General features: G+C 36.2%; 1 protein-coding gene across 2 annotated transcripts; it reads right to left on the bottom strand.

Annotated features, from left to right (window-relative positions):
• Nucleotides 1-8,090: 8,090 nt before the first annotated feature.
• LOC107848726 (putative late blight resistance protein homolog R1B-13) lies at nt 8,091-13,671 on the bottom strand. 2 transcript variants are annotated; one of them, XM_047399843.1, is made up of 2 exons: nt 10,165-13,671; nt 8,091-9,781 (listed from the first exon to the last, which is right to left on the bottom strand). In XM_047399843.1, the coding sequence occupies exons 1-2, from the start codon at nt 10,919-10,921 to the stop codon at nt 9,738-9,740; spliced, it is 801 nt and encodes a 266-aa protein (XP_047255799.1). In that variant the 5' UTR covers nt 10,922-13,671; the 3' UTR covers nt 8,091-9,737. The 2 variants fall into 2 exon arrangements, with proteins under 2 accessions (XP_047255799.1, XP_016548977.2); XM_016693491.2 differs by having other exon boundaries at nt 8,092-9,781.
• Nucleotides 13,672-14,118: the final 447 nt, after the last annotated feature.

Below are 14,118 nucleotides of genomic sequence, written 5' to 3'. Positions count from 1 at the left end.
CTCGGATGAAATTTTTGATGATTCTAATGAATTTGAAATGTGATTTACACTCAAATTTCAGTATTGGATCATATATTTTGGTTTCCAAATGAGTTTCGAGGGTCAAAAATAAGTTTTTGACTTTGCTAATGGCCCAGACAGCGACTGCGGATCTCCAAAGCTGGTATGGGTATTTAAGCACCCTATGGCCACGTTTTTCACCATTTTTGACTCATTTTTGAGAGTCTAAAACCCTAAGGGGTCGTCTGGTACAGTGTATAAGATTAATGCAAAATATGGTGTATTAGTAATGCTTGCATTAGTTATGCTTGTATTTTTCTTATGCAGTGTTTGGTTCGATGTATTAAAAAAAACATTAATTACATAATTTCTAAAAAAGAAATTTTTTTTTACATAATACTCTCAATATATATGTTGGAAAGGATGCAAATTTTTTTTTGAGGGGTAATAGGGTCTTTAAGCATGTTAATGCATGCATTAGATCTATTGCATTACTAATGCCATAGATTTTGAGGTATTAGTAATACACACCTCAATACACAATAGAGTGTATAACTAATTCTTGCATTAGTTATACATAGGGTAAAACGGTATACCAAACAAGGTATTACTAATACAGATTAAACTAATGCATGCATTAACATTTCAATACACTCTACCAAACGACCCCTAAATGGGTATGATAACTCAAAATTGAGTCTTGTGGGTGTCTAGGGAGCTTGGTAAACATCTTTTATCATGATTATCATCTGGATTAAGGTAAGATTTTATCACTTTATTTGTGAATTTCTTAGTTATTGACCCAAAATCCCAATTTAGCTTAGGGCTTGACTTAGCCCTAAATTTGATTTATTTTCACCAATTTATTGAGATTTATGATTCCTTGGTGATGTATGAGAATTGGGTTGGCCTCAAAAATGCAATTTTCATATGTGGGACCCACTTAGGGTTTTTGATGTCATTTTTGGACCCGAAGCACAATAGTGTAATATGGGTATCGTTAGACTCATATTGATGAGTAGATTATATTTTTGATAGTGTGATGGCATTTTGGGGATTGTGAAGTGAAGACGAGCATGTGGTTCTTGAAGTATGATTTTGCGGTTTAGCCTTGAGGTAGGCTTCTGTCTACTCTTTTTCATGGATGATGTATGATAAATATTGCGTGTGAATGTGAATGTTAAGATTGATATTGGATAGAATGACTTAGTATTGATTATACATATAAGTTTGGGGATTATATGGGGTTTTGACCCGTAGGTTGAATTACTTAATACCCTTGTATAATTCTATTGCCTTCTCCCTAGTTTGGGTAAATTTGTAGCATGGATATGATATAATGCTATGCTTGGAATATGGTTTTAGCATTTGATGCATGATTTGTATATTTAGCCTTTTGGGCTAGTGTGATAGTTTTAGAACCGTAAGTTTGGTAGAGTTGACTTGAGTACCTTTGTTTCTAGTCGAAGTTACTATCTTAGGCTTTAATATGGCTTGCTTGATATCTAGAAGATGAACTAGATACCTTAACCTAGTTTGGGCATAGTATGTCTAATTATGGAAATTATGAATTAAAAGTCGGATCGTTCGACCCACTTAGGCCTAAGCTTATGTTAAGTCTTGTGGACTTAGTTGCGGATGTTAGACATAGATGAGGCTAGTAAACCTTAGAATAAGGTTGCTCCATAACTTGGTAACTTGTATTGATGTTTCAAGATTGTGGCTATTTAGTTATGGTTATGATACTACTTATGGAAGTGATATTGGGCATTTAGAGATATTCCTCCTAGATACATTATGTGGCCCATAGAGATGCTATTTCCTCTTAGACTTGATTTTGGCTTATAGAGATGCCATTTCCTCTTAGACTTGATATTTGGCCTATAGAGTTTCTATTTACTTTAGTCATAATTATTGGACCTATAGAGATGATGGTCCTTTTGGATATGTAAATTGGCCTAGAGAAGCGATATTCCTAGTTGTCTTGACGTATGACCTATTGATATATGATATCCTATAGACAATTACATGTATATCTATATTATGCCTCCTAGAAATGAGATGTCTCTATTATGAGAGATGATAACATATTTATTTATTATGCCTCCTATATGTGAGATGCCTTCTATAAGTGAGATGATTAGATGTATGCTACGACTTATACATACGATTATTGATATGAGTTTTGGAAATGTATATGGGCCTAATGCCATGATTATGATGTTGTTATTATTCCAAAAAAATTAATGGGCCAAGGTCCATGTTATATTACTGATTTAATATCCAAGAAGTGTTTATAGTTGTGAATGATGTGATTGTATGAATATAAATATGTATATGTTTGCATACACATCTCTCTGGTATGGGACGGAGGAAGATACAATATGATGTTTATTATTCCACTGACTGAATATTGGTGATAGCATGCATAGGCTTGGTACGTTCATGATTATTTACCATTATAAATGATATGATTATAGCTGAAATGTGATCTTATGGTTGTTCTTCTTGTTAGACGGTTAAGCTATGTGGTAACTAGTTATCTATTAGCTGAATATTGCACTTGATGGCTAGGAAGCTAATGTATTAGTTAATGAATCTTGCTTAGTTAGAACATGGTAGCGAACGATGGTCAATTAATAAATGATGTCATTTAATAAAAGATGGTTAGGCGACAAGTAGTAATGTGTTGTCCAGTAATGATTAACAAAAATAGGATGAATAGTTGATAATAATAAATGGTGGATAAATGACGGTTTTGGTCTAATGATGAACCTAGACTAGATGTTAGATGTTGACTATTAAATTAATAGTGGTTAGTTGTTATCCCGTAAACAAGGATTATGTGAAGGATAGTGTTTAGGCTAATAACTAGAGGTTATGTGATGACTAGTGAACTAGCGGTTTAATAATAATAAGTGTTGGTTAGCTAATAACGAGTAGTTGGGATGTATTGATAAGATAGACATCTTTATGGTTATGAGTATATCGGCTTGCGTCTGTGCACCTATTATATGCCTATATTTATGTGTCGAGAGTTATGATGATACATTGGTACCCGGCAAGGCCGGAGGATAGTATGATGACATACTGATACTCGGCAAGGCCGGAGGATATTATAATGATATTGATACCCGGTTCGAGTCCGGAGGATACTATTGAGATGATATTGATTCCCAGCAAGGCCGGAGGATATTATGATGATATTGATACTCGATTCGAGTCCGGAGGATACTATTGAGATGATATTGATTCCCGACAAGGACGAAGGATATTATGATGTTATTGATACCCATTTCGAGTTCGGAGGATACTATTGAGATGATACTGATTTTCGGCAAGGTCGGAGGATATTATGATGATATTGATACCCGGTTCGAGTCCGAAGGATACTATTGAGATGATATTGATTCCCGGCATGGCCGGAGGTTGATTATGATGATGATGATCCTGTTGAGGACAGTTATTATGAGTTGTGATATTGATGGTATACTTTGCATTCATTCTTGCATGTGCATCGCCTATCACCAGTATGCACCTATGTCTATCAGCTGGTATGGGATGGTTGTATAGATATGGGTGAAAAATATGCCCTGTGTTGTTATATGTTGATTGAACGTTTTGAGTCTGGGGTGGTGGGGGTACGCATAGGCTCGGCTATGTATTTGATTTTCTAGAGTAGCCAGTTATTTATGATGTTATTGATATTGTTATTATCATTGTTATGATCGTTATTATGGCTAGCCTATGACAGATTAGTCATGGATCCTGTATTGGGATTGAGGTATGTCTTCGACCTTTTTCTATCTTATGATTATATTACTATGCACGATTATTCTATGTCTAGCCATATGGATTAGAAATCCTGAGTATGTTGGTATTGAATCCTGATAGTATTATAATAAGGTCTTAAAATGAGAACATGACGATCTAGGTTATGTTTGAGATGACCTCCTGTGTTTATATATTATATATATATATATATATATATATATATATATATATATATATATATCTAGCTATATGAATCATGGTACTATCGGATATCCCTTTCTTCGTTGTTCATATTGTATAGTCGTTCCTTCGCCTTGTATATTACAATATATCTTTCTTTCGCTCTTTATTTGTATATTGACTTGGGATATACGGTATAGCTTTGGCATATATTGAATGTAGCTGGAATAAGATAGTTCACCTTGATAATTCCTTAGTCTTATTATGTTAGACTCTTGGACATGAATAGGATAGTTATCCCTTGTTATTCTCATTGACTTATTACATGATTTATGGACTCTTGGTTTTAGTTTCCATTCTTTTTATATGTTGTATATATTTACTTTATCTTAGGAGCTCAGTTGGCAGTTGCCTACTGAGTACCATTCGTTTGGTACTCATACTTAGGGGTGTGCATTGGTAGGTTAGGTTCGGTTTTTTGTGTTATTGGTTCGGTTTATCAGTTTTTAAATTTGTAAAACCAATAACCAACCAATAAGATATTTTCTTATTGGTTTTGATTTATCGATTTTTGGTCCTTAACGATTCGGTTTTCGGTTTAATCAATAAGAAAATACTTATAAAATAGAAATAATAACAACTAACATAAAAAAAAATGAAATCTTAAATACTGCCAAAATCCTACGCAATGCATTTTAGTTTACAAAAATCTTCAAACTTGAACTGAATGTTAGTTAGAAAAAAAATTAAATCCTAATTGTTGGAAGCTATAAATGCTTCAAACTTTTCAATACGATAATAGCCGAGCTTTATATTGTGCCTTTGTTGCCCTGAATAGGTTAATACTTTGTAAATCACTGAATTGTGAATAAGTAGTGCATATAATATATATACATACAAATATCTATCTACATAAATATATATATATATATAGAGAGAGAGAGAGAGAGATATTTATATATATAACATAAATAGGGATAAAACAATAATATAGTGTATCTTTATTGGGTTATCGGTTTAACCGATATCCCAATAAGCTAAAACCAAAACCGAACCGTTTACCCAATATATTTTTTTATAAAATCAATAAAAAATCGTTAACCCAATAACCCAATAACATTTTTATCGATTCGGTTTACAGGTCGGTTCGATTTTTGCAAACTCCTACTCATACTACACCTCCGCAGCCTGCAGATCATAGTACGAGTTATCGCCGTTGATGTATGCATCCTGTGGAGTAGCCCTGATTCAGAGACTTAGAGTGAGCTCCTGACGTTCAGAGTATTACTTATCTCTCTCCTATGTATTAGACTAGCCTTTAAGTTGTATTTAGAGGTAAGTTGAATCAGTGTATTTCTCCTTGATATATCACTTTCGTACTCTTATTATGTTTAGAAGCTCTTGTACTGATACCACCAGGTTTTGGGATTCATCTATGTATTGATCTTTATCTCATATATTCCGCATTCTTTTCCTTATGTTATTGAGTAGTCCATTACTAGCCGTTCTGGACTACAGGTTGGCTTGCCTACTGGTGGGTTATGTTAGGCGCCATCATGACCTGAAAAGTTGGATTGTGGCACAGAACTACGTAGCCAACGTAGGTACAGATTCAGATTATTCCCATTTATATATGGATGACAGTTACAGATGTAATCACTTAGCTCAGGTTATACTCCTTTTCAAGAGTATGACACCTTTCCCCAACATGAGGTTTCTTCCTTGGGAGGACGAGACGTTGGACTCCATGTTAGCTCACATGGTTTATGTCGGTTAAGAGAACCTTCCTTGACGAATAGTTTTTAAGAGAACCTCCCTACTAGTAAAAGTAAATAAGCAACTTTTGAGTATTTTTTCCTAACAGAAAAGATCAACAGAAAAGCTTTTAGAAAACTAAGTATAAAGGCTCACAACTTTATTCAGATTATGCTTTACAGAAAGATATTAGCTACAGATTTCAGCTTTCAGATTTAAGAGTGAGTCCCTTTTATACTAAGACAGAATGATTTAAAGGAAAAATACAAGTACAGCTTTTAGAACTAAATATTATGACTCACTAAATTTACAAGTATGATTTGTTATTCATGATTTCAGATATTCTAGCTTATGTGAGTCATTTACATTTAGCATGCATTATTTTACAAATTATGATGATGAGATGATGTTTTACTTATGCATTTCACCCCATATGCTCAGTACATTCCAAAAGTACTGATTCACATATACGTCTATGTGCTACATTGTCTCATAATGTAGGTTCAGGTGCTCAGTATCAGTAGCATGAGTAGTTCGAGTATCTCCATCTACATCCAACAGTTGGAGAGTCCTCATAGTTCGGGGACTTGTTTATTCATATTTTGTATCTTTGTAGTTCTATATGATTCAATATTCTTTTCAGAAAGTTCGAGTTAGCTGGGGGTTTGTCCCAGTGACTCTCTAGTTGGTAGTAGTAGAGGTTTGTCCGACTACTAGATTTGATTCAGATTATTCAGTATTGATATTTCAAACATTATTCTCAGTTATTTCAGATAGTTTCCGCATTCAGTATGACTTTTACGTCTATATTTTCTTTTATTATGAGATTCAGGCTTAGTAACAGGCAGACGAGGTTAGCTTAAAGCTACTCGTAGTCTTGAGCACCGTGTGACGTTCCGAGACCAGGTTTCGGGGTGTAGTAATACTTTAGATGCATTTTTATCAACCGTTGAAGGGGAACCTTGGAGTAACTAGTAAAGTTGTTGTCATGTGACCAGGAGGTCACAGGTTCAAGCCTTGGAAACAATCTCTGACAGAAGTGCAAGGTAAGACTGCGTACAATACACTCGTGGTGGAGCCCATCCTTAAGCCCTGCGCATAACGGAAGCTTTAGTGCATCGAACTGCTTTTTTTGTATTTTTATCGACCGATTATGTATATATAAAAAAAGAAATGTCTACTATAGTCTATTTAACGATAGATTAGCAAATATTTTATAGGTAATTCTTGTTTTTCTTGTAGTGCATGTAGATGATGAAGTTGTGACGATCGACAAATGTGGAGGTGGTGCGACCAGTGGGCACGGTAGTGCCCACGGCAGCTCCTCAGGAGGACGAGCATCATGCGGTGGGGGTTCGGGAAGGTCACCTAGCATTGGTACTGCAGGTGTAATTCCAGTGTATGCAGCAGGAGCTATGAACCATCACAATTATGTTTATAGAGGCCATCATAATGATGGGACTACCCTCAATTGAATTTGTTTTTCTTCTTTGATTTTCATCATTTGTAGCATATACTTGTTATGATTTTGTAATTACATGTAGTATCTTTTAGAGATAATGGTAAAAATACATCTGAATTAGTATCATTTTTTTACGAGTTCTCTACCTGAATTACTATATGTCAGGTGCTTATGTTTCCTATTTGTACGTACTATCATGAACTATTTATCAAAACATGCCTCGAAATTAATGAGTAATCAGCTGCAATGTGGACAATATCTTACGGGTAAATAAGTTGTCACGCGCCTTTTGGCAATTGCATTCAAATGCTTGATCTAGTCAGTTTCAGAGTGTATTTTGATAAACAGTTGGTGATAGTTCAGACAAGAAACATAAACACATTTGATAAACAGTTGGTGATAGTTCAGACAAGAAACATAAACACCTGGTGGTTCAGATATAAAATTATTATGAGAAAAATTTGTCAAAGTGATTATCTTGTGTTTTTTTCTTCTTAGCTCATGTATATACTTAACTGGTTGTTAGTAACGAAAAATTGCTTCAATATTAAACTATGTACCAAAACACTAGTTTTAGAAAAAATGGTTGTCAACGAGGATTCATTTAGTCGACTCCTATTTGTTTGAGACTAATGTTTGATTGTTGTTGGTCGCGATTGGAAATATATATGACAAAATTTTATTCATTTTAGTTTGAATGTCTTCAATTCATCCAACCAAGAATTTTCACATTAATCTCTCAATAGCCGTAGAAAGAGCCTCTGACAGAAATGCAAGGTAAGACTACGTACAATAGATCCTTGTGGTCCTGCCCTTACCGGAAACTTTAGGGATTCTCTTTTTACGACTCTCAAAACATTGCTAAAAGAAATTAATACCACTCTACATATTCTGTTTTCATCTCAAAACAAAGAAAGCAATCAACTAATGGTTCTAACTTCTAAATACAAAAAATATAGTCAAAATATCTTGGCAATCGTTGAGTAAAACATGGAAGAGGAGGAAAATCTTAATAACTCAGTTGGTTGGCTATCCGAACGTTCATCTTGTTGGTGAGGGTTCGATGCCCCACCTTGTAACATGGATGAGAAGTTGAGCAAAAATATTGTGCAAGCAACGACATGTTGTCCATCGAGGAAACCACTCGGTGTTTGAAAAGACATCTGTTGAGAATGATTGGATCTGTTACAAACATAACAGATCGTGTTGGTGAGGATTTGATTCCCCACCTTCTTCTCTAAATACTCATAACATAACATGAAATTGCATCGTGTCCTGTCTAATCACCTCTCCCCAATACTTCTTCGGCCTGTCTCTACTCTATCAGAACCGAACTATTAAATTTCATGCTTTCGAACTCCATAATCTAACAACTCACTAACTAACTAACCATAAGTAGTCATCTTGATAGTAATTTTAACTTTGTGTTCTTCTCAGAGCTATCAGTGAACAATATCAAATTATGCAGTATGTTTTGCAGCGGCCTCCAACGTTTTGTCAGACAAGAAAGTGCATAACTGGTTTTGTTACGCTACTCTCTCCAGACTTCACTTGTGGGATTACACTGAATTGTTATTGTTGTCGTAGGGTTGATAACAGTATACTGATTGTAACTTGTTATGCTTTGCGAAGATGAATAACAACCGAAATTTAGAGAATCTCTTTCACACTATTTGGCCAAATTTGGAAGCTGACGGTCATGGTGATTATTGGTTATGGAAGCTTGAATGGAGAAGTCATGGATGTTGTATCGCGAAGCAACTAAACATTACTGAGTACTTCCAACCAGCAGAAAAGATACACCAGAAATTTTTTGTGTCAAATGGGAGGAGCGTAAATCTGATTAACTACTTGGTACGGGGAGGAGTACAACCATCAAATCATGCACCATACTAGGAGTCGACAATTAGGGCCGCTCTCTCCAAACTAGTGGGAGCTAATATAAACGTAATCCCGCAAGTGGCGTTTGGGGAGGATAGAGTATAAATAAATCTTACCCTATCTTGAGAGGTAAAGAGACTGTTTTAGATAGGCCCTCAAGTAAAAGAGTTGCAAAGCAGGAAAAAAAAAGAATGAAAGTGAAGAAGCCAAGAGAAAATACTAATGGAAGTATACAACGGAGCATACTGAAAAGAGGAAAAGTAACTACAAGAAAGTGATACGATAGTAACAGGAACAGAATAACAAGAACTGCAAGAGTAATACTACAACTAGTAGTATGGGAGGATAAGCGAGAAGGACATTATATTCACAGGAGTTCTTAAGATTAAAAGGGACAGCCCAGTGCACTAAAACTCCCACTATGCACAGGATCGGGGGAAGGCCCTCACCACAATGGTGTATTGTACGTAGCCTTACCTTGCATTTCTGTCAGAGGCTGTTTCCAAAGCTTGAACCCGTGAACTCCTGGTCGCATGGCAACAACTTTACCCATTACTCCAAGACTCCTTAACTTTACAGGAGTTCTTAAGATTGACATCAGCTAATTCCTGCTTGAGTATAAGCGACCCCAAAACGAATACCAAACACCAGACAAAATCCAATAACATTTAACTACATTCTTCATTCAAGAATCTCCCCTCAGAAGTCTGACAGACTGGTTGCAAATCACTGAAAAAAAAGAAGAAGAAGAAACATGATTAGCCTCTCAACCATCAAATTACAGAAACCTACAATCTTCATTCATATATTGGGGTAATCATAAATCCAAGTTTTAATAAAATCAAGTAGTAAACTTCTTCAAATCCAATATCGACTAGTACAATGTTGCGCATCGCGCATCTACCACCAAGAGTCACGGTAGGATCAATAAGACCCTTCTACCCTAAACCAAAAGTTTTGGGTTCGACTCCTGGGAATTTAAAAAGATCTTGATAGGGAGCACTTGCCCCTTTACATGGGCCTTTATGCGGTGAGAATCCAAAAACACAGGTACAAGGGTGGTAATAAGCTATATATATATATGTCGAAGCATGAAATATGGATGATTTTACCGTAGTCACAATTGGATTCACGAACACTAGTCACTTGGCATCCGAAGGTGTCTTCTTGCTCTTGTTGAATCTGCTTTGCTGATTTGGTCAGGTGAACACTACACTCACGTAACTCGATCACTTGCAGTGCTGGAATATTTGTAAATTCTTGCGGAATCTCTTCTAGCCATATGCAATGAGATATAAAAAGTCTCTCCAGAACAGGAAAATGATCATCGGCAGCTTTCCACTCAGTGAAAAATCCCATATTACATAGTGACAAGAACTTTAATCGAGAAAACACTCCTCTACTCGGTTTCCACCTAGTCCCAGAAGAATTCCCACATGCGTTATCTTTCAATTCGAGTGCTTCGAGGTTAGGCAACATGCCTACAATGTCCATAGCCGCCCAATTAAGACTCAAACCGCATAATGTCAGCCTTCTAAGTGTTGGGGGGAAAGCCCTCAGATTTTCGAAAAAGGCATCATGTGCGGGATTGTTGGGCCACAAGTAATCCCAGTCATCAGAAGAAGAAAAAAAATAATCGGAGTCATCAGCAATGCGATCTAATACAACTTCCAATTTCGTCAAGTTAGGCGTTAGTGCAAAGATTTCTTTTTTACACCATGATGGACCAACTCCAGTTATGGTGCGTAGGTGTTCCACTATTGCATGCTTACCTTCACCGCTGGGTATATTCGGCAGACATCGCCATCCTGTCTTCATAAAATGAACAATCCTTAACTGTGGCATAGTCCAAATAACGATAGGTATCATTACGCTCCCAGAGTTTTCTATTTCAACAATCAAAACTTGCAGTTTTTGAAATTTGAAACGAGGGAGAGGGAGATGTTCGTGACTTCTAATGGACAAATGTAGATACCTTAGATGCACCAAATCGAATAGTACTGAGGTCTGAACACGATGAGAGTTTAACTTTCTTAAATCCAATACTCTAAATCATTTTGAAATTCTTGAACTCTAATATTTCTCTCTCTCTTTTCTTTTGATCATAGCAATCATGAGATTTTAGCTGATGAAAACCACTAAATAATCGCATAATCGTTAGACAGACATGTGGGGCTCGGCTTATAACAGGTAGGGGGTTCTCCTTCTCACCTTGAGCTTGTCCCAAGCACCACCTCCCCCCAAAAACTCCGTTGGCCTAAGAGAACCAAACTTCTATCTATAAGTTCTTGTTAACATTCTTCAGCTACGTCCTCCAAACTTTTATTATCTTCCGGCTCCTTTAAAAATCCCTCTGCAACCCATAGGCTGATTAATCTATTCACGTTAACCTCTTCATCTTCGGGGAAGGTTCTAAAATATAAAAAGCAAGCTTTTAGGCGTTGAGGTAGATAGTAGTAACTTAAAGTAAGGACCTTTTCACATTGTCGATGAGGATCATTAAATATCGCTGATTTTACAGCTTGTGCCACTTGCTCCGATTCATCTAGTGCGTTGTTGCATTTAGACAGAAGCCCGGCTACTATGATAACTGTCAAAGGCAAGCCGTGACAATTATCTGCAATTCTCTTTCCAACTTCAAATAATTCCGAGGAGATATGTACTTTCGATTGCAATAGTTCCCAACTTTGCTTTGCAATTAGAAAAGACATGTGATGAGGAGGCTTACCGGGAGCAACATAACCGACCACATTCGCGCAGCTTGTTGTAAGTAGGACATGACTTCCTCTGCAATCCGGAAACCATTGACTTATATCATACCAAGCCTTGGCGGTCCATATATCATCGATGACAACTAGGTACCTCCGCTTCCACAACTTCTGTTTCAATTTTCCAGCTAGATCACCGTCATCCATTTCCTCGCGGATTACATCCTTGGATGATGGAATACAATGAAGAAGTTGCCACAACATTCTTCTAACACAGTATTCCTTCGACATAGTAGCCCATGCTACAATATCAAAATGTGATTTTATCATTGGATCATCATAAATTCTTCTAGCAAAGGTTGTTTTACCGATGCCTCCATACCTACGATTGCCACAACTTCTGTTTCATTGGATGAGATATCCGTGATTTTACTCTTCATATCCTCCAACTCATTTACATGTCCGACCATGTCGCTGTTGTTGTCAAGCTGCGGAGAATGTTCAGGCAAATCAAAACTTTGGACTAACAAACTCATTGTCTTCAAACCACTACTCTTCGTAATTTCTCTCAATTTTCTGCTCTTGGAATCAATTGACTTAGATGCTTGTTGCAACCTCTTGCAAAGCTTCTTATAAGCTTTTCTCCAATTCTTTTCAGTTTCAGCATCATAAATTTCTCCCAGTGCCAACTCAATTCTTTCTTCTGCATCATGTGCTGCAACTTTAATCTTGCCTTCATAGCGTTCAACTGCCTTACGATCATTGATATTCTTTTCCAAATTCTCTAGACACTCTTGTAGTAAACAAAGTTTTTCGCGAAGGGATTGAATCTGTTCTTCCACTTTCTCGTGAAGAGATTTAGTTGGTTCTTCCCCCGGAAGAACTAAACACGAATTGGATTGCATTAGCAATCCTAGAGTTGACATAAGAGAAGCCACAGCAGCATAAGCCATAGTTCTCTGTTACTCTTAGCTTAGACAACAACTGAGATTAGTTTAAAATGACCAGAAAAAAACAGGCCGTCCTGTACATTAAAACTCCCGCTATACGCTCCGAGAAAGGGCCGAATGACAAGAGTTTATTGTATACAACCTTACCATGCATTTCTGAGCTTGAAATGATCACAAATGGAAAACAATTTCAGATGGTATAATAAATGGGAAACTCTTCCATAGTCTTACTTACATTCCCACTTCACATTTGACTGAGCACTACCTACTGCAAGTTGGCTAATGTCACGTCAGCATGGGGGGCCATATCGGCAGTGACGGATCCAGTATTTAGGAGTCGTTAGTGTTCGAAAAATTCGAACACACCTATTGACGTCCAAAATTTTAAGATTTAACCTGAAAACTAAAGCACCCACCCATCTTCTTGGTTTACCGGGTGATTTTCCAAATTTTATATCAAATTTAATACATTTTATATAATCATACCTAATCTGCGTCAAACTTAACGGGTGCTAGAGCACCAAAAATTTAGCTATAGGTCCGCCCCTGCATATCGGCGAGACGAACCTAGAGTACAACATATGGGATCATGAGAACCAATAGTTTTTTCTCAGATCCAATATATCTATTAAGAAACTCACTAATTATTATAAATATTTGATTATAAACTCAACTGTATTATTTTTCGTTTCATAAGTGTTTGGGCAAATTAACATGCTCGTATACAACACGTTTACCAAAAGTCGAAACCTACATAAAAAGCTTCAAATCTTGAACACGTCAGAAGTATATGGACCCAACACAATTTTCTTGAAAAAATTGTATTATGTAAATAGGACAAAGATGATTTTTTTTTTTTTTTTTTTGTGTATATAAGTCGTTGAATTCATCGACATGCATCTTTTAAATTCTTTTATTTAAATTTCTAGTTCCGCCACGGCTTCAAAATTCCATCAGTCAATGTGGAAAACCCAAAAGTCAGGCAAAGCCCCACTTTGGAAAATGAAAAACGTGTGGATCTCTTTTTCACAAAAAACTAATTTATTAATATGTTTTGATTATTTCTTAATTCTTTTAACTTATCGAGGAATCCTTCATCCATGATTGTGATTGTGAATCACTGATTTTTATAATATTTTTCAACCTTGTGTATATAATGTACTTCATATTACATCCTCAATTGTTTCAATCCAATTTTTCCAATTCATCGATTCAATCACTAAAACAGTGCTTTACTCCTAGATGTTCAATTAATTGCTGCGCCTCAATACATTTCGGGGAGAACCAGCTAGCTATAGGTTTGAATGGTGTTTCAGCCCTAATCACAACTCATCCGCTGATTCTTTAACATCAGTCAATTCGAACCTCCACTTAGTTTCACCCAAGCTTTATCCCGATATGAATAAAT

The sequence above is a fragment of the Capsicum annuum genome, chromosome 11 (genome assembly GCF_002878395.1).
Source record: "Capsicum annuum cultivar UCD-10X-F1 chromosome 11, UCD10Xv1.1, whole genome shotgun sequence".
Classification (NCBI taxonomy): domain Eukaryota; kingdom Viridiplantae; phylum Streptophyta; class Magnoliopsida; order Solanales; family Solanaceae; genus Capsicum; species Capsicum annuum.
Note: the sequence above shows the minus strand (reverse complement) of the source record. Positions and strands in the feature narration are given on the sequence as shown.